The sequence below is a fragment of the Carica papaya genome, chromosome 3 (assembly GCF_054855325.1).
Source record: "Carica papaya isolate Zhongbai chromosome 3, ASM5485532v1, whole genome shotgun sequence".
Lineage (NCBI taxonomy): Eukaryota > Viridiplantae > Streptophyta > Magnoliopsida > Brassicales > Caricaceae > Carica > Carica papaya.
In genome coordinates, this window is record NC_142311.1 from 1,865,434 (window position 1) to 1,891,038 (window position 25,605).

The following is a 25,605-nucleotide window of genomic DNA, read 5'->3' on the forward strand; positions in this document are numbered from 1 at the left end:
ATATAAACTGTATAACATAATACTTATCATGCCTTTTGTAATTCAATCATTACACAACATATTTTCCTCATTTACCAGCCCACTAGTATCCATGGGGATCCATAGGGGTTCCGCTACCCGTTAACCCTTAGCACTTGAAATTAGATTCCAGGGCCGTCCCCATACCCCGTCCGGTATGGGCGCCAAAACCATAAATCCCATTACCCCGTCCGGTATGAGGGTGAAACGGGCCGTCCCCATACCCCGTCCGGTATGGGCGCCAAAACCCATAAAGTTTTCATACCCCGTCCGGTATGAGAGACCACAATCTCGGTAGGGTTCCCTACGGACCCGGTCCGTCCACCATCTCTCAGGATATCTAGTCAGGCTGACCACATTATACAATTACCAATTTACATAATCTTTCATTCTCCTTTTCCTCAGTCAGCATCATCAATTCACATACAAACAAGCAAAACAGTAATTTATGCCAAACAGGCAACATACAGCATCAGTATCTCAGTCATTCAATACATAATCAATGAAACAGTAAAATATGCACACGAAACTATAAAATGAAAACATCAAACCTCATACTGCATTTAAAACTGTAAAATATGCCAAATAACAGTTAACCGACGAACCCACTAGACTCGGGCTCTATTAGCGACCTTAATCAATTTCACACATTCGTTGATTCAAGAATTACCGTTTTATCATTATTGAACTTTAATACCGTGATAGGAAATAGGGTGAGGGGTCCTTACTCGTTTCGGGGTCCGAACACGGCTTCACAGTGCACCTACAGGCTGTCCCTAATTTTCCCTGAATTTTTTCCGAGGAACTGAAACGCACTACTGGTACCTGCACGTGTTCCAAAAAATCCCAAATTAGGTCCAGGACCCCTTTTTGGCCAATATCGCAATTCCGGCACGGCTGCTCCGCCGTGCTCCGGCGACGGCGCCGCCGCAAGCGGCGGCGATTCGCCTCGGTTTGGCCGTTTTCGGCCGTTTCCGGCCGAATTCGGCCACACTTGCATCAGTCCTTGCGATAAAACAACCCTAGGGCCCTCGATGGGCCAAAAAATTACGGAAAACCGAAGCTTACCGGCGGCGGTGCTCTCGGGTGCGGCGGCTCTCCGGTGAGGTTCGTGTTTTGGTGATTCGGCTCCGATCAACCTGTAGAGAAAAGAATGGTGATCACGGTGATATAAAAATTGCATCGAACGGAGGCCGGAAAGGGCCTCATCGGAGGCAAAAACCGAGGAGGGGCGCGGTGGTGCCGCTGGGTTTCGGCCGTGCTTTTCGACCGTTTGGCCGGGATTTTGGCTTCGATTTGGGCACAGGGGAAATCAGCGTGGAAAAACGAGTCGGGGGTATGAAATTTACCTCGATCAGCGGTCGAAAATCTCCCCGGTGCGGCGGCGGGTGGCGGCGGCCGGCTTCTCCGGCGTCTGGTTCGTCTTCTCCGGCGAGGGCAGGCGGCTAGGGTTTTTGTGGTCAAGTGTGGGGGTTCTATTTATACCCTTTTGCCTTTTGATCTCAGCCGTCCATTTTGATTTAATCTGGACCGTTCGTTTTTGATTGAATCTGGGCCGTCCGTGCGATTACATCTGGGTCGTCCGTGCGCCCGCTTGATCTGGACCGTCCGATCGCGCGTACGCGGATTGCCAACGTGGCACGTCCCCGGTCGACATGGTTTTACCACGTGGCAGGTCCTGGTTGGCCAGGACTGCTGACTGGATCTGCTGACGTGGCTGCTGACGTGGCGTTTTTTTTTTAACCTAATTAAAATATTTAAAATAAAGTAATCAATTTTTTTTCCACATTTTTCGGGCGTTACACATTTGATCTGAACCATCCGATCACGATTAAATAGGGAGTGAATCTGGGTCGTTATCACGATTCAATATGGGTTGTCCATCGCGATCTAATCTGAACCGTCCAATCTCGTTCAATCTGACCGTCCGATCGCGTTTGGGGAGGGAACGCATCTGGGCCTTCCGTGCGCGCGAGAACGGATCTAGGTCGTTCAATCGCAGACACGCGGATCGCCCGTGTAGCACCACGTCAGCGTCTGCTGCCACACGGCGCGTCCTGATTCATCGGATCTACTGATCGGGCATCTGACGTGGTCAAACTTTTTTAAATTACAGTTTGACCTCCGATTTCCAATTTTTCTTTCAAAAATACTCCCATAATTCAAATTTCTACCCTTTTTTCCCAAAATTATTTTCATTTTCATTTTCTTTCAATTTTTACTTCATTTCTATCCTAAATTAAATTAGAAAAATTAAAAAAGTATATTTATTAATTTTAAATTACATTAAAATCTTATTTTGATGTGTTACAATTCCAATTACATTTTTAATATTTGTCGAATTCGTTTTTAATAAGAACTAAAATCTAAATATATTTAAGTTCTTAAACCATGAGAATCTCATTATTCTTGAAAATGTCTTGGCAAGATTTTGCTATAATTTTTTTTATTTATAAAAAGTGAGATTTTATTCTAAATAAATTTGGGTATAATCTCAAATACCTTTATAAGTTAGATTACAAAGTAATTAGAAAATATTGAACTTTAATTAATTTCTTAAACCATAAAGTAATAAGTTTTTTTATACCATTTGCTGTAATAAGTTTTGGATTACAGAACAAGAATCTAATGGTTTAAAAATAAATTGATTTGTAATCAAAAATTAAAAAGAAAAGAAATTCAGTTACTGCTAAGGGAGATAACTTATCTAAGAAAGATAAATTATTTGATTTATTATATTTTTAATAACTTGATGAAATTTTAATTTTGTAATTTTTATTATTCAGAAATTATTTTAAATTTTAATAAAAATATGGCCACATTATAGAAAATAATTTTTTGAGAAATAATGGAGAACCTATATTTATTATGAGAATCAATTATTTAAAAACAAATTAATTTGTATTAGTTTACTCAATATGATGAAAATTCTATATGTATATATATATATATATATTAATTTAATAAGCTCTTGAAATTATAGAGTTAAATCTCAATTGAGTAAATACTTAGTTTTAATTAAAATATATATATATATATATATATATATAAAATAAGATTTTGATGTGAATTATTTTGTTTGAAAATGTTTAATAATTATTTTACATATGATAAATAAAAACTATTTTTATTTGTGTATCCAATAAAAATAATTTTCATTTGATTTTTTATTTATTATATTAATTAAAAAATTAATGTTTTAAAACTACAGGCCAATTGTATATTACCTAGATTAACCCTGTCGGTTCGATTCCTAAATTCAAAAACCCTAGGTATCTTGATTATTATAAATTTATCTATCAGCCGCCGCTCCTTAGAATATTGAAAATGGTACACAGTTGTTATCCATGTTGTTATTAATCATCATTTATATTCATACAGGAGGTCGAATTCTAGTTGTCATCGTCATTATCTCTCAACCTTTAAGGATCTGATTGTCGAGAATATCTGCTGTTTCTCGATTGCAAGTGTTTAAGAGTTCATCGTTATTCCATATCTAAATTGCAGAGACTGTGGATACTCATTCTACAAAATGTCAGACAATTCTGCGACACTGATGATATTCTTTTTCCTCATGTTTCAAGGTTGGACTTATCAAGGTTCGGCATCGCACACCTTTACAGATTTTATGAAGATTCGGCCGTGCAATCTTATTCCGGGAAGACAGATTGCCCAAAAAGTTGTGAATAACAAAACAAGCATTCATCTTCAGTACAGAGGCAAAATAGGTAAATCTGTTTTCAAGAAGAAGACTATCGGTAAGATTATGAAAGGTAAAAATAGACGTAGCATACCAATCATTCTAAATTTCTATCTATTTATCGATGAAATCAAATATTATGATATGTATTGAGTTTTATCTCATTAGATTTACAAAATCTAATGCTGATTTGGTTGATATATAATCTTCAATAAATGTATGTAATGATTGATTATGAAATAATAAAGTTTTAGTAGCAATTGGTGGTATTAAGGGAAAAATGAGATTGAATGATTTTTCTTTCATGTTTATACATACATATTTTATAGTGATGTTTGTATATTTGTATAATCCAATTCTTTTGCTTTACTTTGAGAGTGAGGGAGAGAGGTTTGTTTGAATTTGAAAGGTAAACATCCAAGTTTAAGCACAAAATTTTGATTGAATCTTTAGAATCAAATAAAAATGGGGCAAGAAAAGAAATTGACTGTGTAAAGTCAAAGCTAAACAGGAAAATCAAAAGAAAATAATTTATTTTAAATATATATTATGTGTTTTTTATGTTAAAAAAATAAAAAAAAAATATATATATATATATATATATATATATATATATATATATATATCAAAACGAGACGCGTACCAAAAATTTATCCCCCTACCTTCCATTTCTTCCTATCGGCGTCTTCCTCTCTCTAAGGCACCAGCTTTCGTCGTGGAGCTAGACAACCGCCATGCCCACGACATCGTCCTCCCCAAGCACCGCCGCGTTCGGAAACCACCCGGCCAACCTTTTATCGCGGCTCGGCTCAACGGATGCGGAAATCAAGCTCAAGGCGCTCCGCGAGGTCAAGAACCAGATAATTGGGAATCGCACCAAGAAGCTTGCCTTCATCAAGCTCGGCGTCGTCCCAGCTATTGCATCCATTGTTGCCGATTCAGCAGCTTACGTGGCCGCCAATGCCGTCAATGACAGTGATAATAAGGACAGTAACAAGAGTGATAACATTCTTGTGCAGTCGGCGGCAGCTCTAGGGAGCTTCGCTTGTGGCTTCGACGCCGGGGTCCAGGCCGTGCTCGATTCCGGGGCGTTCTCTCACCTTCTGCGGCTTCTCTCAAATCGTAACGAGAAGGTAATTTCTGATTTAGTTATTTCAGTATGCTTTTGATGGCAGCATGTGTAGTTATTTAATCGTGTATAAATTTATTGAACGAGAGGAATATGAGATGTTGAATTCTATTCCTTGAACCAAATAGGAAGTATATTTTCTTACTCGATCCAAATACGGTTTTGAAAATCGTGATTGTTGCTTGGAAATTGATGGAAATGCGAAATTGTAGTTGAAGTATCAGTTTATCCATCATTTGTTTTCATAAAAGAGAAAATAGTGTACGCATATGATATTGCTCCAGGAACTTTTTGCAATTTTCTTTTCCCTCAGTTGTTTAGGGATGCTCCTCTCTGCTCATTTCTTAATGTTAGTGATTGGAGACTGGACCTTGTTCTGTTTGATGCAGGGTTTCGTTGTTCTTGAAGTATGTGGTTAAAATGAGAAATGAAACAAACAAGTGGATATGAATTTAATGCACCAGTTTTGATATTTATAGGATTCACTTCATATTACCTAGATTATTCTAGGCTTGGAGTGGATTTTTTCGTTGTTATTTTTCTTTCTATTTTCTGTTCTTGAATAATAAAAAAATTATCCTATTTTCTGATTATGATTAGTAAGAGCACCTTTGAGATTGAACTGTGATTTTTTGAAGGTTTCTAAATAATCACATGAAAATTGTTGAGATCCCTGAAGGTGGCTGGCTAGGTTATTACCTAATATCTCCTGAAAATGGAACCCATGGTTTTGATGGTGTTGGTGGCATCATGGTCCACAGAGACTTGGGATTTTTGAGAATAGTCATTGTGTCATGCCTGTCATTGGTAAGATTTGTCAGAGGGGTTCCTGATATCCATCTTTCCATGTACTACCTAGGTGTAAACAGGCAATTGTGATATATTACAGTACTTGTACAATCATGTCTGACTAAATTCTGTAACCAACTCAAACTATTGATCATGTTGGTACTGTATTCATTAGAAAGCTTTTACCTCTGTACCTCTCTTATTTTATATATTTGTATTATCCACCTCCTTTTTTATCCTGTTAATATTTAAGGATATACCTTTCGATAACTTCGTTTCTGTTGTCCGAACACAATAGACGATTCTTTCCCTGGCATTTTTCTCACAACCTCAGCAGTAATGAAATTAACTCTTATTTTGGTATACCATTCGTTAATACAACTTTCATGGTTTCAGGTGGTTGATGCTGGTGCCCGTTCCCTTAGAATGATTTATCAATCAAAACTAGCTCCTGAATATGATTTCCTTCAAGAGAAAAACATGGAGTTCCTTCTCTCACTATTGAATAGTGATAACGAAAATGTTAGCGGACTTGGTGCAAGCATTATAACTCATTCTTGTGGAACAAGTGCTGAGCAGAATGCTTTGTATGATGCTGGTGTTTTGAAGAAGCTTACTGGTCTTCTTGAAGGTTCTTTAAGTCAAAGAGATGCTAGTTTAGAGTCCTTAGCTGCTATTTTCAAGAACAATTCTGATGTTATTACCAGATTTATGGAACTTAACAGTGGAAGATTTTTAAGTTCTATAGTTGAATTAGCAAAGGATAGATATGCCAGAACGAGGTTGCTTGCATGCATGTGCTTGATAGTCATAAGAAACACTTCTCCAGGCTACCTTCAAGATACCGGAAGCAAAACCAAATTGATACATGTTTTACTTGAGCTTCTTGATGAACCTGGCCCAATTGGAGATGAGGCTTCCTTCGCCTTTTCTAGTTTAATTGCAGGGAAGGAGGATCTACAGAAACTGGCTCTTGAGGTTAATGCTATTGATAGATTATACAACCACATCGAAAAACGGCCTTTGCAGCCCAAGCGTTTTGAAGGTTTGCTGTTAGCTCTAGCTGATATGTGCTCAATGTTGGAGATTTGCAGGTCTAGATTCTTGTCATTGGAGGTATGATGTACATGATGTGTTTCTAGTTTGTTAGATTGTTATTTTTTTTAATGTAACCTTCCTATGTTACATGGTGCACATTCCTATGTTGCTTTTTTTGTTTTTTTTTTTGAGCTAATTCTTTCTTTTCATCTCTGTGCAAATTCTTGCATGCTTATTCATCTAAATGAAACACTTTTTTTTTTCTCTCTTTCAATTTCATAACTCCAGAAGCCTTTGATTTTTCTTAAGTTTTCATTATCTTGTATTGCAATTTTGACAAGGTGATTAACAGTTTAGTTGTGCAAAAATGTTATAATTTGTTTCTGAATCAGTCTTGAAAGATAGAATAGAACATATAAAACTAGAAAGTTCTGAAAAGAATCTTATATGTGTGTACCACTGAAAAACCTGCTTCCGTATGTACCATCTAATCAATTTGTTAATGGTAACTTTTTCTAAGAAATATCTAAAGTTAGTTCTTCACCATTAGGAAGAGTTTAGTCTTGTAGGACGCAAGTCTCATAATTTGGAATGACTCTAAGGAATTTTCAATTTATTCTCTTTAATATAGGTATTGAATTTTGTAACTGATTAACTAACTCGTGATAGTGCTGAGGTATGCTTTGCAGCTTGCATTTGCTAAGAAAATCTTACTAGGAATAGTGGAAGATTGTAGGCCATGGATCTGATAGTCTGGATTATTCTATTTGACTTTCTAATTTATTTACTTTGATACAGGTATTGAATGTGGTAACCAATGCACTAAGTCATGATAGCGCTGATGTACGTACAGCAGCTTGCATTTGCTTACAAAGTGTCACCCGGTCAATCAAGGTCTGCAATGTGAATACATGATATTTGAATTCTGGTTTAAGCAAATAGGTTTCTGATAAGCTTTCATTCAGAAACTGAGTGCAGGCTGTTTCATGAATGAAGCTGTTGTTGCTCCTTTGATTCAGCTTTTGCATGACCCATCAACCTTTGTCCAGGTAAGCAATTATGTGCATACATTTCTTGTCATACTGGTTGTAGTTGACTTTGTGTCTAATGGCCTTTGCAAATATAATTTCTTAGTCCCATGAAGTGGGAACTAAAAACAACTAAGAGACATGTCCGGTCAACATTTTTTATTGTTCTTATTGAAAATTGTTGGCAGAAAATTTTTATCTCTTGATCTTATCTGAGAAATTCAGAGAGACGTAGATACTATGATATTTGTTTTATCTGTCTTGTTTTCTTTTTCATCATACAAAAGTTGAGCTCAGCACCATATTTCAAATGATGGTTATGGTGCTAGTCCAAGAGAAATTTGATGTTTCTCTGGTTGCTACCTTACTATGGTTTTGAAATTGAAAGGTTAGTTATCATAAATCAGGTCTATTGCAAATATATAAGTTTGTACTTTACAGACACTCATCCCCTGCAATCCAAGGCAGTTCCCTTCTTTAAAAAGTTTAGCATGCAGCTCCTCTTGATATTACAATAATGCAGTTCTGCCTAATATGAAATTTTAGAATCTTTAACTTCATATACTGGAGGGTCAAAGAACTCTGTGGTTTCAACTTTCAGTTTGTTGTTCATATCTGTGATGGATTTTTATTGTATAATGCTTCTACAAAAAACTGTTTTTATTGATAAACACTAGGTAGACGTGTGTTTCCTAGTTAGAACGTTAACTCCAACGAAGTCTCAGGTTCAACATTTATGATCTTTCTTGTATCGTTTGTATTCAAGGTTGTATCTTCTATGTGTGTGCTTCATGGTAAAATAGATGTCAATACAAAAATGAGGCAGCATATCATTAATGTCCTTTTCTCAGGTTGCCGCTCTTGGTGCTGTTAGCAACATAGTGGTAGATTTTGCAATGCGCAAGTTAGCTTTCATACAATGCGGAGGTGTGAAACAGCTTATTCAGTTATCTAAATCAATGGATTCAACCATCAGGTTAAATGCATTGTGGGCTTTGCGTAACTTGATTTTCCTAGCGGACAACAAATGTAAAGAAGGGGTGTTCTCAGAACTTACGGCTCCATTACTAGCAAGTCTAATCAGTGGTAATGCTTTGATTTGATTGATAAACCTTGACATTATTTTTACCATGGTATGCTGTTTGATACATTTTTCTATTTGCAGATCCTGAACCTCCTGTGCAAGAGCAAGCTTTGGCTTTTGCTCGTAATCTTGTTGATGGATCTATTGATTCTATTGAATATGTTTTCAGTGAAGGTTGGATTATATTAAATGCTGTTGTGAAGCAATTGCAGAATGCTTCAAAAGCTGAAATTGGGATACAGGTAAAGGGTCCCTTAGCAGTTGTCATTGGAAGTAACTTATAGAGTTACCACTCATCAAATAAGTGGATAAAGATTTTACATGAATACTATTGAATGGTGAATCTCAACAACATTAATCTAACCTGCGACATTCTATCACTGATTGCTTACAGGATTCTTCACATCTGTGCCCATCCACTTGTCAACTTTTACAAAACAAGTTCTATTTTGTTCAAAGTGGGAAATAGGAAGTAGGGATTATCCATAGTTTTTTATTTGATCCATGCTGTTTAATTATCGGATATCTAACTTCATTATACCTTAAGAAATGACTAGTACAATATACTTGACTGTTCTAGCTGTTTCTTATAATGCATGAAGAGCTGTAAAAACTCGTGAAATTTGTGATTGATAGTGGTTTGTAACAAGTCTTTTTGAAAGGAATGGTTGCGTACATTTTAGAGTTCTTTCCATGGACGCTAGCAGTAATGTAATGCTTTATCTGCATAATTAGGTTTCGAGGACCTTTATTGACAGTCTGCTGCATAGCAAGTTACCAGATGGAATTCTTTATCATCATTGTTCATATAGAATAAAGATTATATTTTATGATGATCTTGACCTTAGAAATGTTTATTTTATTCTGTTGGAGTTTTTACTTTATCATGTCAAACAAAGATGGCATTTTACGATGGAATCAAGCACTTATAGAATCATAAAAATTGTACCACTGTTTTTTTTATTACTAATTGCTATCTTTATTTTATGATGAAGCTAACATGACAAATTCTAGCATATAGTGGCACCATATGCAACCGGTTGATTGGATATCTTTTCATTTTTTTCCTTTTTAAGACTGAAGAACTTTGTACAGTCTTGTCTGTTGGTGTCTCATTTTGTGTCAACAGACTAAACATTATACTCCCGGAATCCTTGCTAGTACAGTGATAAGAGTATCAACGTCATAGAACAATCTAGGTGGTAGATGTGAGTGGTGATTTTTTATTTATCCATCTTTCTAGCTGTACTTATAAATTTACTCTTTGCTTGTATAGGGGATGTATGTGCTTACCAATGTGGCAAGTGGAAATGAGCTTCACAAAGAAGCAGTAATGCACCAACTCCTACCTCAACCAGATGAAGGGACTAAACATTTCATACTCAAGTTTTTGCAAAGCAGCAATAGTCAGTTACGTACAGCTACAGTCTGGCTTATCATAAATCTTACTTCTCCATCCAGTCCAACTGCAGTCAGTCGGCATGCAAAACTGCGCAATGCAGGCATCATTTCTCAGATTAAGAATATGGGAAACGATCCCTGCTTGGATGTTAAGGTAATAAGGTTCACACCTTTCTTAAACTTAGGCTATATTTGGCGCACACAAAAAAAATGTCTCTGGAATTTATTTGAAGATATGCACTTCTCTTATTTATGAGGGGGTGGTGATTCCTCACAAAATGGTAAAATTGATTTTTGAAATAATTATCAAGGGGAAATTAAACAGTGTGTACAAATTTTTTCAATTCTTATAGAATTTGGGATTTGTTTCTCAATTTAATTTGAAATTGCCTAGGAGGAGTTCAGTTTGAGGTCAATCTGTATTGTTATATGTGGTAACTTTTTCACCCTTTTACAGTTAAAATAAATAAATTTTCAAATAAATTTTACACATAAAATCCATTTGTTTCAGACGTAGCCTTATTTTGTTTCTTTCATCTGTTTGCTGAAACATGTTTAGTTATTTACTTTGCAGCTTCGCGTTAGAACAGCAATTTTGCAGTCCTTGACTTTTGGCGATGCTTAAACACATCATTGTTTTCTCCCCATGAATCCAAGACAGAGTTAAGATATCAATACAGTTTTGTTCTGGTTCTCAACTTTGTTGTATAAAAATGTTTTGATCTCTTCTCTTATATCGAGACAACGAGGTGTGCTTTAGTCAAAGACTCAAAGCTCTTATGGTAGATACATTGTTAATAGTCTTAGAACTAAGCTCTGGGTAGAAGCTTTATCATGACATTAAAAACCTTTTTGTTAATCGTTTGTTCAGTATTTTGTACATAATATTCCAATTGAAAGTTGTAAGTCCCAATTTATGGTTGTGTATTCTGTTCCCTTTTCCCGGGACCAACGGCGGAGTTTAGAATGTCTAATTAGAAAGAGTTATTGTGAGATAATTTCTGGGCACTTCAAGTACCTTGTTTGGTTAACAATGATCAGATTTAAGTATTGTGAGATACTTTCTGGCTCCGTTTCTACTTTGTTTCTTAGGCTATGATCAGAATAAATTTAGAATATATAAATGACATTTATACCAGGAGAAGAAAATTTTCTCAGAAAACACCAAAACTATATTACTCTTGGTCCAACTAGAGTTTTCATTACCATCATTTGAAATTCTTAATTTGTGCAAAAGTTTTGGTTTCAGTTGGACATTGTTACTACAAAAAATAAAGGCTCTGATGATTGATACAAAAGAATATTTGTAAATTCTTGCACATTGCTTTTGGGTTTTGCAGAATCCATAATTTTCATAAAGATGACCGCTATGTCAACTGCATTATAATAGATTCACCTAAAGAAAGTGAGAATGTCCAATTTCAGAACTGAAGAACCTACAACCAAAACCACATATGATATTCATATGTACAATGTAAAGTATAAAATTATAAAATTGAACTATTGTCTTCTCTCCATCCAAAGTGGATCATATTCTAGGCTATAGATATACCCTACTCTAGAATATGTGAACAACATAGGAAATGAAAAGAAGGCCAAGATTAGCAGAACAAAGTCAGAGCCACCCCTCAGCCAATTTTCTCTGTATTGGTGTCATCAGACGGCCATATCACTGTCTCCATGAGCCGCTCCCGCATCAGCTGCAAGTTCTCATCAGATATTTCTTTATATATTTGCGCATGATCACATTTCTTCACCAACCAAAAAGCAAAGAGTCACTTCTCTTTAAAATATACCTCGGTTCTTCTATTTTTAGGAACTTCTATATGTTGGCAAAAATTAATTACATCAAGTTTAAATGACAATCGATTACCTTAATCCATTTACCATACAAGTGGAGACGCGTTACCATCACTCTTTCAGCAAGGTCCTGCTGCTCCTGTCATTAGGTAAGAAAAATATATTCGGATAGAGGTTAGTCTATTCTATAGAATAAAAATATAATAATAACAACATAAATGAAATAAAAATTTAAATTAAAAAAATCTTAATTTCAAGTCAATTCTATATCCAATCAAGTCTTCCATTTACATGTGGGTACCTAAATACATCATTATAGAATTACAAATATGAATTACATTGGTTCAATTATAAACCAAGTATATAAATTATGATTAAATTTCTACATATCAACACTTTAAAAATATAATAATTGCTCAAAACAGCAGAATGATGAACTTAAATACGTAAGGATATAGTTTCTTTGCATACGAAATCAAATGAAGAGAAAAATCTTCTAAAAGATGCAAAGGGTCCTGAAATACCTTGCCAAGAGTGCGTATGAAGCGTTTGCCATCTCCAGGTTTATTCATTGCAACAAAACTGTGAAAAATGAAAAGAAATCAAACACATTGAAAACTACAACTACAATCTTTTCGGATCAAGGGCACATAGATCGTTACTGACTCAAGGAATTTCCATAAACTATAAATTACTTTAAGTAAGTAAAAGTTTAAATTTTGGGTTTGGAATAAGTTGGATTATAGAAAACCATTTTTTTAAAATTAAAAAATGTAATATGTATATTAAATAAACAGCACCAATGGGGTTCCACCTATTTACAATATGTATCTACAACATTTCCAAAATCCTCCATTCTATAAATGTCATGACTCGAGATCAAAGAACCAAAATAGTTTATTCATCTATCCCTAGTTTTAAAACTTCATTTTTATTTATGTGTTACCCAAAGAAACATAACAGTTATGCATATAAGAACTTTAGAACCAGTAGTTAATCAATATTATCATTGTACTCATAAAGCTAAATGTTTTTAAAACCTACTCATTAACAACTAAGGCTGTATATAAAAGAGATGGATTAGTTTCAGAGAGTTAATTTAGAGATCAACATATAGTTCAACTAAGATGCAACAAAAAAAAGTCTATAAATAGTATTAGAGGATGATAAAAACTAACCTACAGAGATTCCATATGGAATTGGAGTAGAATTCTAAATTCTATAGAAACTAATGGAATTTAAAAGACACTGCTATAATTCCACTTGAATTTTATAAAATGACAATTTTTATCATCTGAATGGAATTTTGTTGTCTCCTAATTAAACGAAATGGAAATTTCGTATGAATTCTACAAATGATGTTGTTCTTCTGAACTTAGCCTAAAGCCTTGTTGAAAATCGAGATGTCATGTAAGATGTCTGTTTAAAACATTTCAAGAATTTAAGGAAAGCCTATGGACAAAATGAGGATTTGACTTACTTGTAGAACCACCTATACTGGGGTGGATTCATTTCATAAAGCTGGTTAAGAACTGTCCTCACCGCTTTGTATGTGAAATAGTTTTGTATTTGCTGCAGGCAGAAGACATCATCGTTTAGAAAAAAATATTTAAAAAACATCAAAGAAAGGTAAAAAAAATTAAGGTAGAGCATTTCCCAAACTGGTCTAAGAAGCCAATCAAAGCATATTTTCATCAAGTTGGCATTTGGCTTGAAGTTACACTATTCAGCAAAATAACCCTCTTCCTCTTATAACATTCTCCAACGCAGGTATGAGCAGCATCCAACACCAAATTCTTATGCTAACTTCATTAATGAGCTACCATAATGCTGCTTTTTATCAAACTTATATGAAACAAATCATGTACCGGCCATTTAGTCATATAATATTCCTGAACACTGAACCACAATAGTGCTTTAAGATAAAGAAACAAGAACAAGTCACTAATAAATTCAGTTTAATAAAAACAGCGAGTTATAACAAAAGATCAACTCAAATAAAACAAATCATGCTTCCGTAAACAAATTACCAAATCAATAAAAAACTTACATAAGTTATACAACATTCAATAATCATGAGATAATTCAAGGCTTCTCACCAATTTAACATCCTCAAAAGTGTCTTCATACTGCCCTCCAAGCTCACTGACAACCACCAATCTCCTATCTCTCCGATGCTTCCTAGAAGAAACCCTCGATGAAACCCTCCAATCATGCCGTGAAAAGCAACTGCTCAGCTCCACCAACCTCGTTGACCTCGCCATGTGCTTACTCTTTATTGAATTCCTCTGCAAAACCAAATCCCCGCCGCCACTTTTCAGGTTCATATTAGTCGTTGGAAGCGCATCCAGGCACAAACACGGGCCAGTATGCGACTCCATAACCGTTGAACCAACAACGGACAAAGCCCCCACCATTATTAATTCCTTGAGCACGAAACTATCTAAACCTTTTAAAATTAGGGTTTGCCTGGCTACAGATAGCAGTCTTGCTTGATTTTAGAGATGAAATTAGGGGAAAGAAGAGGTACCCACTAGAGTTTATGGAGAAACTTATAGTGGGTATCCAAGAGAATGGGAGCAGTTGGGGACTTGCAGTCAAAGATTCATCAAGTGGAAAATGGAGAATTAAATTTAATGGAGTGAAGAAAAGGAATTTTTCCGGACGTGAAGAAGACGTTATAAAGTTTGATTCTTCTTTGGTGAAGGCGCCATGAATCTTAACCAGACAAATTCTGAGGTCCATATTTCTCCAAACCCACAGTGAAGCTTCAACGTGTCTGAACTTAATTCTTGTCTACTTTGCTTCACTTGTTATATATCTCTACTTGTCGCATCTATGATTTCCTACACGTATATATATATACTATCTGCGTGTTCATATTATTTTTGTTAATATATTAATAGTAATTAACGTATAATCACTATAATTTTTGTATATTTTATCAGGTTAAAAATATATAATTTACATTGCAATTATTAAATTTTGTGGGGAAAAAAAATCATTACCACCTTATCTAAATAACCAAATATTGAACTTAATTTGCAAATTAACACTTAATTATCATTATTTCAGTATTTGATTATTATTTTTATTATTACACTGTTGAACAATCACTCCCATCTGTAAATAAATTATATATTTTAAACATGTATTTGTTAATCAAATCTCTTATTAAATTAATTATTGCAATATTTGTTACAATTTTATTTATTAATATTTTTTATTACAATCTAATTCAATTTTTTTACGAAAAATAAAATAAAATAGTTATATAATGTTCATCTGATTTTTTTAAAAAAATAAAAATTAAATTAAATTAATACAATTTAATGTAATAAAATAAATAAATAATACAATAAATAAAATTAAATAAAATAAAATTATAATAATAGAAATTGGAAATCTCAATGTGTAAAATATTTGTAGAGTTGCGTGTGAAATGTGAAAATTCTGATATTTGATTGGAGTTTATTGGATCGTCATTTCACACTTTTGTAAAATTCTTCAAGCCGCCATTTGCCGCCGCCGCCGCCGCCGGCCAGTGAAATAATTAATTATAATAAAAACAATGTTTAAGGAATTAACCTGGCTGATTAATTATATCATTATGCTTTAATAATATATTAGTGAAATAATAAGAACACCGAGTTAAACTATTAAATTGGTCTTGATAAATAGTTATTTAATTTAAAAAGCCCATATAACAGGCCAATTTTAAAAGCCCATGTAATAGGCCCATTCTAAAAGCCCAACCTAACTATAAACTCCCATTTAATAGGCCAATTTAAAAGCCCATTTAATAGGCCCATTTTCAAAGCCCAACCTAAATATGAAAGCCCATTTTATAGGCCCATCAACAAAGCACATATGATAGGCCAGATCTAAAAGCCCAAACCTAATTTAAAAGCCCATATAATAGGCCCATTTTAAAGCCAATGTAAGCCCAATATATTTTTAAAGCCCATGTAATATGCCCATTTAAAACCTCAACTTGAGTTCAAAAGCCCAATTAGTATGTCAATTTAAAAGGCCCATGTCGTACGCCCCATTTTAAAAGCCGAACCTAATTTTCAGCGTCCTCGTATTATTATTATTATTATTTTTCTAATTACTATTTAAAAGAAAAAATCCATTTTCCGTTCAGGTCTCTTAGACTCATATTGTCTTCATCATTCGTCAATGGACTCCATAATCAAATGATCCTGTCCTTAAACCGTCAACACCAGCCGTCTCATCTGCTTCCATATCCGGCGACCCCGAGAGGACTCAGAGACGAATTCTTTTTCCTCTCTCTTCTCATCTCTAAAATCAGAACAGCTAACCCCGTTTCAATTCATCATAATTTCTCCCGATCGTGATGAAACGAGAGGGATTATCTCAGGACTAGCTCGGCCGCTGGTCTTCGATCGAATACTTCCGTCAATTCACCGACTCGATATTTGTTAACTTTCACAGCTGAAACCTGTCTTCAGCAGAGTCTCCAACTCCAATCGCCGGATTTCACGGCTTTCAGTTTCAGGAAGCTTGTGTCTATTGGTAGTGAAATTGGACAATCCCGGTTGACTCCAGTCAAACCACGTTTTCCTACAAGAACGAAGTGGTATTCGGATAGTCAGACACAGAAGACTCATTTTCAACTCTCAATTTCTCACCGGTTCATGCACCAGAGACAGCCGCGAGCTTCACCGTAGCCAACCCGGGCGGCAGCTAGTCCTTGCTTCGTCACTCTACGAACCGTCTTTGGGGATACACAGACCGAGACCCACTAAGTGCTGTCTGGCACCTTTGCTCTGAATACCTTTTCCTGTTTCACAGCCTGCCCCTATTTTTTCGGTGAACAACTAGCTCGACCACTGGTGGCCGCGCGCCCTTTTCCATCTTATTTTCAAAACCGTCATCCGTCTCCCCCTGCTTTATTGATCTACGCAAGCTGTGGTTCCACTCAGCCCCATCAATCTTCTCCCTTTCTGGTTGATTCCCGCGGGATCCGCAATTGGTAATCTCTTTGGATCCCACTATTTTTTGATGTTTTATTTTGCGCTCTATGTAGACTTGATACTCTGTATTATGGGCTTAGATGGAAGTGTTAAGTCTTCGTAACGTGTGTTCCATTTCTGGACTTGTATCAAGTTGCTAGGGATGCCTTGTTGTATGAGTTTAATCTACTGCTTAGGGTTTGATGAAAAAAAAAATCAGTGGAGGATGCGAGTTTTGCCATGTTGCTTATCTTCTGTTGAAATTGAGAAGCCCCAGTTTGTGTTGTTCTTGGCTTACCTTTAACCAAGTAAGTCTCTGGATCTCTGTAATAGTTATTTTGGTAACATGACATTACAGCTATGGACAAATGTACAGAAGGTAGAACAAAAAGAAGTATCGCTGTCCAATTTATAAAAATTTGTCCATAGTAGTCGATAGTGTTATGGTAATTTGTGACCTACTTAACTGGTACAGTGCCCGAAATAAACAGTACCTGTATGAATCTTCCATGGACCTTGATGGTAAGAGAAACATGTTTCCCGAGTTCAATAATGTCCAACAAGATTTATGAATATATAAGCTGTGTGGATTAGAATTATTAATGCAAGAATAGGCTTTTATTTACTTCATTTCCTAGATTTTTGTTATCTGCATCTTCAAGGTTGCTTTTCCAGGGCCGTTCTTCTGAAAAAAGCTTATACCCTTGAACTTGTGCTAGTACTCTAGTACTCAGGTTTAATAACTTATATTGCAGAGATACCTCGGAATTTTATATGAACTCATTTATAGTTATGCAGATTTCCTAGCAGTTCCCTGTTGGATACCTTAGTGGTCAAGGGCAAAGCCTGGAAAACCCAACACCTTGGGTTCATTTTCATGCTGCAAACTTGTGATTTAGAATGACTTGGAGCTAAGCATCACTCCTACAGTTTACCATGTATGGATGTGTCCAATACAGTGGTCAATAATTACCAGGCATATGACAAGGAAAAAGTTCTTCCTGTTATAATTTAGCTTAGGTAACATGTTGTGTGTTCTGCCTTATAAGATTTAGTTATATTGTCTTTTAGATTTTTTTTTTAGAGCTAAGAATTGAAATGTACCCATTTGGGTGCGATGGAGACAAGATTCTCCTCTTTATACCTGTGAGTACTTAAGGGACTGGTTGATGTTTTGTCAGAGTTGTAAATAATTTTATACAGGTGGCACCCTCTTGGTGCTCATTAATACTATACTTTTTCCTTAAAAAAAGTAACATTTAATAGTTCAATCTTGAACTAATGTTCTCAAAATGAATAGTAATGTTGCATATATCCATCCTTCATGTTTATTATGATACAAATTTATATAGAATTTGACGTGGTTGTGCTTAGGATTTTTTAAAATCCAGCATACAAATCTATACAGAATTATTTATTTAATAAAAATTATAATATTTTATTTTACCTTACTGTCAAGAGCTTTGGACAGAGATCCTGATTTTAGGCTGAGATGAGAACTAGAGAGAGAATGAGACTTAAATGAGGATAGAAGTAGAGAATTCGAGATTACAAGAACACTCAGAAGTCAGACTGATTTCAGGTAAACTGATAGCTTGTATTCAGTGGAGAATAAGGTTTGACATGTTTTTTCCTCCCTAATTCAGCCTATTTGTAGCTCAGTATAAGCTGTAACATTTATTCTGTTATGGAATTGCTACAATTTTTATTTGTACATGTGCTTCATGTGTCCTATCTCCTAAACCTGTTCCGCTTTGGTAAACCTTCAGCGGTTTCTATCAATTTCGATGCTTTTTCATCTAAATACTTGTTTTATCTTTATAACATGAAAAATGTCTGTATGTATTTTACTGCTGCGGACAAAGTTTGAGATGTGAGTTGAAGAAATATACTTCTTTTTTTTTTGTGCTTATACTTTTATTTTTATTTTGTATATATTTCCATTCTTGTTATTTAATTATTAATTATCAATTTATGCTGCTTTTATCTCAGGTTTGAATATCTGTTTGATTCTAAATGTGGATTTAAAGCTCAACTGAAAATTTAACATATACATAAAAAGCAGAGTAGGCATGCACCACAAGACAAGAACCAAACAAGAGTGGATGATCCTAGAAAAATTTAACTAAAATAATAAAAATCAGAAGTAAACAAGAGTAGATAAACGTGCTTTGTATTTTCAATCAATTGTATGATCAAGAAAGGGAATTGCTGATTTATGTATCTTTGTCGTCAGGCGCTTGAAAGAGGAAGCACTGACTAGGTGGTTCAGTAATGGAGTCTTGCAATTGCATTGAGCCGCCATGGCCAGCTGATGAATTGTTGATGAAATATCAGTATATTTCAGATTTCTTCATTGCACTTGCTTATTTTTCCATCCCTCTTGAGCTAATCTACTTTGTGAAGAAATCTGCTGTGTTTCCATATAGATGGGTCCTTGTGCAGTTTGGTGCTTTTATTGTTCTTTGTGGGGCAACTCATCTTATTAATTTATGGACGTTTACCATGCACACTAGAACCGTGGCAGTGGTGATGACCACTGCAAAGGTTTTGACTGCGGTTGTGTCTTGTGCAACTGCACTTATGCTTGTCCATATTATTCCTGATTTGTTGAGTGTGAAAACTAGAGAGCTATTTCTGAAGAACAAAGCTGCGGAGCTTGACAGAGAAATGGGTTTAATCCGCACACAGGAAGAAACAGGCCGGCATGTTAGGATGTTGACTCATGAGATTAGAAGCACTCTTGATAGACATACTATTTTAAAGACCACTCTAGTTGAACTAGGTAGAACATTGGCACTGGAAGAGTGTGCCTTGTGGATGCCAACACGTATTGGGTTAGACTTACAACTTTCTTACACTCTCCGTCAGCAGAACCCCATTGGGTATACGGTACCTATTCAACATCCTGTGATCAATCAAGTCTTCAGTAGTAGTCGTGCAGTAAAAATATCACCAAATTGTCCTGTGGCAAGATTACGGCCTCTTGCAGGAAACTACATGCCTGGGGAGGTCGTTGCGGTTCGTGTTCCGCTTCTGCATCTCTCCAATTTCCAAATTAATGATTGGCCTGAACTTTCGACAAAACGGTATGCTCTGATGGTTTTAATGCTTCCATCAGATAGTGCAAGGCAGTGGCACGTCCATGAATTGGAACTTGTTGAAGTGGTTGCCGATCAGGTCAGACATCATATTGTTTATTATCTTGGCATGGCCTAAATTGTAATTTTTTCCCTGAAAAAGTCCTCATGTACCTCAGAGAATGTATTTTTTGCTTGCATGGCCCCATCTGCATTTCAATTCCATTCACATCTCTGACATGCATATTTTCTTTGCCCCCACACTATAAAATTTTATTTTCTAGGCAAAATAAACTTTTGCAAATTCCCATTACATTTAATTTTATCTATGAAAAAACATTTTTTTCCACATCTAAATTTGTCTTTTGAGTGAAGGGGAAGAGACAAAATGAAAGAGCAGTTGCAGTACCATTTCCTTTATCTCTCGATGTCTCCAGTAGGTTACTGGAGTCATTTATAAATTAATCTTATGTTGGAAATTAAAATCATATTAACAAGTGATGTATTCTGACTTCAGGAGAAGATTTGCATAAAGAATTGTTATTCTTTAATGAAAGAAAAGTTGCATGAAGAATAACTATGACGAAGGCAGCCTGCATATATATTGAGATGTTGAAACCTTTTGGTTTCTTCTAAACATTTGGATGTCTTGTCAAGCAAACATGTCAACTTGAGGATTCTTTTGTGAGAAGAGTGGGTGATAGGAACCCGTTGTTCTCAAAAAACACTGTACTCTTTATCTCAAAAAAAAAGGAACCTGTGGTCATTGCTGGGAAATTATCCATGTGCAGATATGCTCAAAAGACTAACTAATAATTGAGGGAATGGGTGGATTGGAATCTTGATTTATTATGATGGTAGAGTTCATTTAGATTTAATTTGTTATACCACCGAGGAAAAATCTATCTCACTGACCCCTGACATAATTTCATCACTCTGACCTCTGATCCCTCAAGTATAGCTTGGTATACAAATTTTCTCAGATAATTTCTTATCTAGTAAAGGTTTTTTTTTTTTTTTTTTTTTGAGAATAAAAAGAATTTATTCTTAGGGGCAGAGAAGCTATTGCAAACAAGATTTAGATTTGAGATGAATAGGCGTCCTTCCACCAAAGCAGGAAGATACAAGGACACAAAAAAATATTAGGACAAAATATTAACATGATCCCTTTGCAAAATAGATAGAAGAGCCCGTGAAAGAAACCGTGGGCTCTTGTGCAAAAAGAAGCAAAGAAGATCACTCTGTCTGAAAGCATGTATGGCAGTTGAAACCATTCTTCATATCCTAGCATTTCCGCCCAACAATAAGACCTAAAATCAGCAAAGTAACCGCCCATCCCTGACCCAGAAGTGAGTTTAATCCTCTTGAGACTGTGCAAAATATTAGAAATAAAGATTTCTATGTGAGGGACACACAGCCAAAGTTCCCCAAATGTCAAGACAATTTGGACAAGAACCTCCCTAATGAAGAATGCAGTAGCTATTACTCTTTGAGCTCCAAAATCAAATAAAATGATTACAACTATGGTCAAGAAAGTTGATATTCTATTTTGGAAGTGGTTGGTTTGATGCAAGTGTGCATGTTTGTTTGTATATATGTTCCTTGGAGGTGCTTAATTTGTTGTCCTTTTAACCTAGGTGGCGGTTGCTCTTTCACATGCTGCAATATTAGAAGAGTCAATGCGGGCAAGGGATCTACTTATGGAGCAAAATGTCGCGCTTGATCTTGCAAGAAGAGAAGCAGAAACTGCTATTCGTGCTCGGAACGATTTTCTGGCTGTTATGAACAATGAGATGAGAACTCCAATGCATGCAATCATTGCTCTTTCCTCCTTGCTCCAGGAGACTGACCTAACACCTGAGCAGCGATTGATGGTTGAAACAATTCTTAAGAGTAGTAACCTTTTGGCAACTCTAATTAATGACGTTTTAGATCTTTCCAGGCTTGAAGATGGGAGCCTTCAACTGGAACTTGGAACTTTTAATCTTCACTCTTTGTTCAAGGAGGTAAGGTTATGTGATCCTGCTAAAGATATATGTGTGTCCGTGTTGTTCTCACCTTGTAGTTTAAAGGTGATATTCTGCTAGGTGTTTTTTCCTGTAATAACGTGGTGTTTCTTATTGCAGGTCCATAATTTGATAAAGCCCGTAGCTTCTGTTAAAAAGTTGTTGGTTACATTAAATTTGGCCCCAGATTTGCCAGAATATGCTATTGGCGATGAGAAACGCCTAATGCAGGTTATTTTAAATGTTGTTGGTAATGCGGTGAAATTCTCAAAGGAAGGTAGCATCTTGATCAATGCAAAACTAGAATCTTTAAGAGATTCTCGAGCACCTGATTTTTATGCAGTCCCAAGTGATAGTCACTTCTACTTGCGTGTGCAGGTTTGTCCAATTGATGCATAGTTGCATGCTAGTCTGTAGAATGCTTGATGTTGTAGCATTGAAATTTGATTATGTGTAACTATCCTCTCTTTGTATAGGTGAAGGACTCAGGATCAGGGATTAGCCCTCAAGATATCCCAAAGTTATTTACGAAATTTGCACAAACTCAATCTTTGGCAACCAGAAATTCTGGGGGTAGTGGGCTTGGCCTTGCTATTTGCAAGAGGTACTTTATTCTTTGCTTTGGACATGGGTGGCTTTGAGCTTTCCTTTTACAAGTGATAAATTTACTTTCTCTTATAAAAAAAGTAATGTAATTAATCTCAATTATTCTTCTTTTCCTGCTATTGAACTTTCCCTAAGTTTTTGTACCATGATTTTAATCTTGCATGTTTGTTTTTATCAATATATCATCGAATGGCATTCAGGTTTGTGAATCTCATGGAGGGCCATATTTGGATAGAAAGCGAAGGGCTTGGCAAAGGATGTACTGCTATTTTTATTGTAAAACTTGGAATTCCAGAGCGCTCAAATGAATCGAAGCTCTCTTTCTTGCATAAAGTGCCAGCCAGTCATGGACAGACAAATTTCTCGGGACTTAAAGTTCTTGTCATGGATGAGAATGGGTTAGTAACTTTGCAATTATTTTTAGTTTATTTAAGAAGAAATTTTAATCTTTATTTCAAAATTTAAACTACATATTATATTTTTCAAAAACAAAAAATAAAAACAAAGGACATTAACAAGGCACCATAGCAGTGCCACTTATGTACTAAAACAAAAAAACTATAAGGTGCAGTCTAAAGCCTCAGTCTGCTGTCAATCTTCTATGGCTCTAACTGTGATCTCCTCTCCTAGTTTGCTGCCTCCATCCCGGCCCATGAGCTTGACCAAATAGAATCTAGACTCATAAATGAATTCTCATACCCTTCAAGCATCTTTCTATTCCTGTCCTGGATAGCTCGGCAAATAGAGAGAGAATGATAGCCATTATGTTGCCTATATGCTTAGAACAACAAGAGATGCCCAGTCAAAGATTAAACCCATTAGATATTGTTCTCTGATAGTTTTATTTCAAACAAAATTAATTGTTTTCTTATAGTCATTAGGTATCAATAACCTGGATTTGCATTATAAAGATCTCCTTGCTACACTAGTTGGGTATGCTCGAGGATTGAACTACTTGGAAAGATCTTGGGGATTGAACTTCTGGGAAAGATCTTGAGGATTGAGCTACTTGGAAACAGCTTGGCAACTGAAAGCCTTCTTGATATTCAGAAGAGAAGTGAAAATCACGGTAAACCTGTGCCTATGATTTTCGGCAAAGTAACAATCCTTTGGAGAATACACAGTTTCTTGAGGCTATAGATGATACCTCTTTTAGAAAGTGTTTGAAAATGCTCAAGTGCATCACATCCTTGATCTAGATATCACGTATTGGGTGACTCTTTTCTCTAATTACTACTGGAGTAAGAGTCGGGAAATTGAGTTTACATGAAGTTTCTAACATTGCCAGCAGTTGCCCTTCTAGTGTTTCACTCCCCCCTCAAACGAAAGTTCATTTTGATATGTGGGATATCTGATGCTGTATCGCCACTGCTTCATGGTTTGCTTGACCTTTGAACTGAGATTGCTTCTGCCCTGCAGTGGCCAGGCAAAGTGTAGGCATACAACCAAACATTACTCCTTATTGAGTTGCAATGAGTTGGGCGGGTTGTCCCCTGTTAATACTACGTGGTCTGTTGGCAGGGCAGTTTTCAGCCTATGCTCTTACATATTCAACCCCATGAACTACCAAATTGTATGAAGCATTAGTTTTGATGAAGTATGCCTTGTTCGTGAGGCTTGATAGCTAGGATGAGGTGGTTTTTGATTGTTTGCATGAACCACATGAATCGGTGTCAAATGCTGCAGATTATAAACAGATTGTCCAACAGCTAACAACTTTTCAGTGGAGTAATCTTTCTATATTTTACTTGAATTGGACGCAGAAATAACTTGAAATCAAAACACTGTTTTTTTAAATCTTTATATCATATGGTATTCTCATTTCTAACCTAACCTTAAAAATTGAATGAAGCTTAACCCTACAACTTATCTTTGGGTTATTTTTCACTTTGCCTCTCTCTAAATTACAGAAATATTGTTTTGTTGTATGTCACATAATTTAACGTTGGAGTTACTTATGGGTTACAGGGTTAGCAGAATGGTGACTAAAGGACTTCTATTGCATCTGGGTTGTGACGTGACGACTGTGGGCTCAGGCGATGAGTGCTTGCGTGTAGTTTCTCAAGAGCACAAAGTGGTGCTGATGGATGTGTGCATGACCGGTATAGATGGGTATGAAATTGCCGTTGGCATACAAGAGAAATTTGGAAAGCATCATGAAAGGCCATTGCTGGTGGCGCTAACAGGAAACACTGACAAAGTGATCAAGGAGAACTGCTTGAAGGTTGGGATGGATGGTGTTCTATTGAAGCCTGTATCGCTGGATAAAATGAGGAGCGTGTTGTCTGATCTTCTCGAGCATCGGGTACTACTCGATTCTAGGTAAAGGCATGGATGAACAGAGGGAAAATGTCCTTATAGTGGCAGTAGAAAGAATTATTTTGTATAAGGAGTTTACGCAAATGTAGTATTCCTTATATACTCCAGTCTTTCTCATGGTAATAATGGAAAGGAATACTACGAGGGCGTATGCACGTTATATGAAATAATTTTTCGAACAATAATTTTGTGTACATACAACAGGATATTAGGGCATTTCAGTCCAGCCAGTGTATCGCCGGCCGGCCGCAAGTTGATTTGTTGCGATAAGAACTTGTTATATAAGAGGTTGAAGAGATGGTTAAAAAAGAAGAAGAGGTTGGGGGGGGAAACTACGGATTCGTTTTTGCTTTTTAATTTATACTTGTTGAAAACGAGGGTTTGATATTTTCAGTACCTTTGTAATATTATGTTCCTCTATAATTATGGAAGTTGGATGTTAAAAATATTTTTTCAGTGTTTGTTCTTAATATTTATGTATTAATAGTAGCAGTATTATGTTAATTTTAAAAGAACAAAAAATTATTTTTATATGTTATTTTTGGAAAATATATAATACTACATATATAATTGCTTTATATGCAAAGATTTGTATTTAAAAAATAGATGATTGTTTTTTACGTAAAAA

General features: G+C 35.7%; 3 protein-coding genes across 6 annotated transcripts; 2 read left to right on the plus strand and 1 right to left on the minus strand.

Annotated features, from left to right (window-relative positions):
* Nucleotides 1-4,348: 4,348 nt before the first annotated feature.
* Nucleotides 4,349-11,247, plus strand: LOC110811888 (ARM repeat superfamily protein). Its single transcript, XM_022038501.2, has 8 exons — nucleotides 4,349-4,851; nucleotides 6,033-6,752; nucleotides 7,473-7,568; nucleotides 7,640-7,723; nucleotides 8,554-8,788; nucleotides 8,868-9,028; nucleotides 10,063-10,341; nucleotides 10,762-11,247. The coding sequence occupies exons 1-8, from the start codon at nucleotides 4,453-4,455 to the stop codon at nucleotides 10,810-10,812; spliced, it is 2,025 nt and encodes a 674-aa protein (XP_021894193.2). The 5' UTR covers nucleotides 4,349-4,452; the 3' UTR covers nucleotides 10,813-11,247.
* Nucleotides 11,248-11,584: 337 nt separating this feature from the next.
* RBCX2 (Chaperonin-like RbcX protein) lies at nucleotides 11,585-14,692 on the minus strand. Its single transcript, XM_022038546.2, has 5 exons — nucleotides 14,087-14,692; nucleotides 13,468-13,559; nucleotides 12,512-12,569; nucleotides 12,061-12,126; nucleotides 11,585-11,938 (listed from the first exon to the last, which is right to left on the minus strand). The coding sequence occupies exons 1-5, from the start codon at nucleotides 14,402-14,404 to the stop codon at nucleotides 11,816-11,818; spliced, it is 657 nt and encodes a 218-aa protein (XP_021894238.1). The 5' UTR covers nucleotides 14,405-14,692; the 3' UTR covers nucleotides 11,585-11,815.
* Nucleotides 14,693-16,125: 1,433 nt separating this feature from the next.
* ETR1 (Signal transduction histidine kinase, hybrid-type, ethylene sensor) lies at nucleotides 16,126-25,425 on the plus strand. Of its 4 annotated transcripts, none has more exons than XM_088214987.1 (8): nucleotides 16,126-16,986; nucleotides 17,187-17,274; nucleotides 19,203-20,146; nucleotides 21,684-22,052; nucleotides 22,173-22,430; nucleotides 22,529-22,656; nucleotides 22,859-23,056; nucleotides 24,627-25,425. In XM_088214987.1, the coding sequence occupies exons 3-8, from the start codon at nucleotides 19,241-19,243 to the stop codon at nucleotides 24,982-24,984; spliced, it is 2,217 nt and encodes a 738-aa protein (XP_088071113.1). In that variant the 5' UTR covers nucleotides 16,126-16,986; nucleotides 17,187-17,274; nucleotides 19,203-19,240; the 3' UTR covers nucleotides 24,985-25,425. The 4 variants fall into 4 exon arrangements, with proteins under 4 accessions (XP_088071113.1, XP_021894232.1, XP_021894231.1 ...); XM_022038540.2 differs by lacking the exon at nucleotides 17,187-17,274 and adding an exon at nucleotides 18,426-18,548; XM_022038539.2 differs by lacking the exon at nucleotides 17,187-17,274 and adding an exon at nucleotides 18,438-18,548.
* The last annotated feature ends 180 nt before the right edge of the window (nucleotides 25,426-25,605 follow it).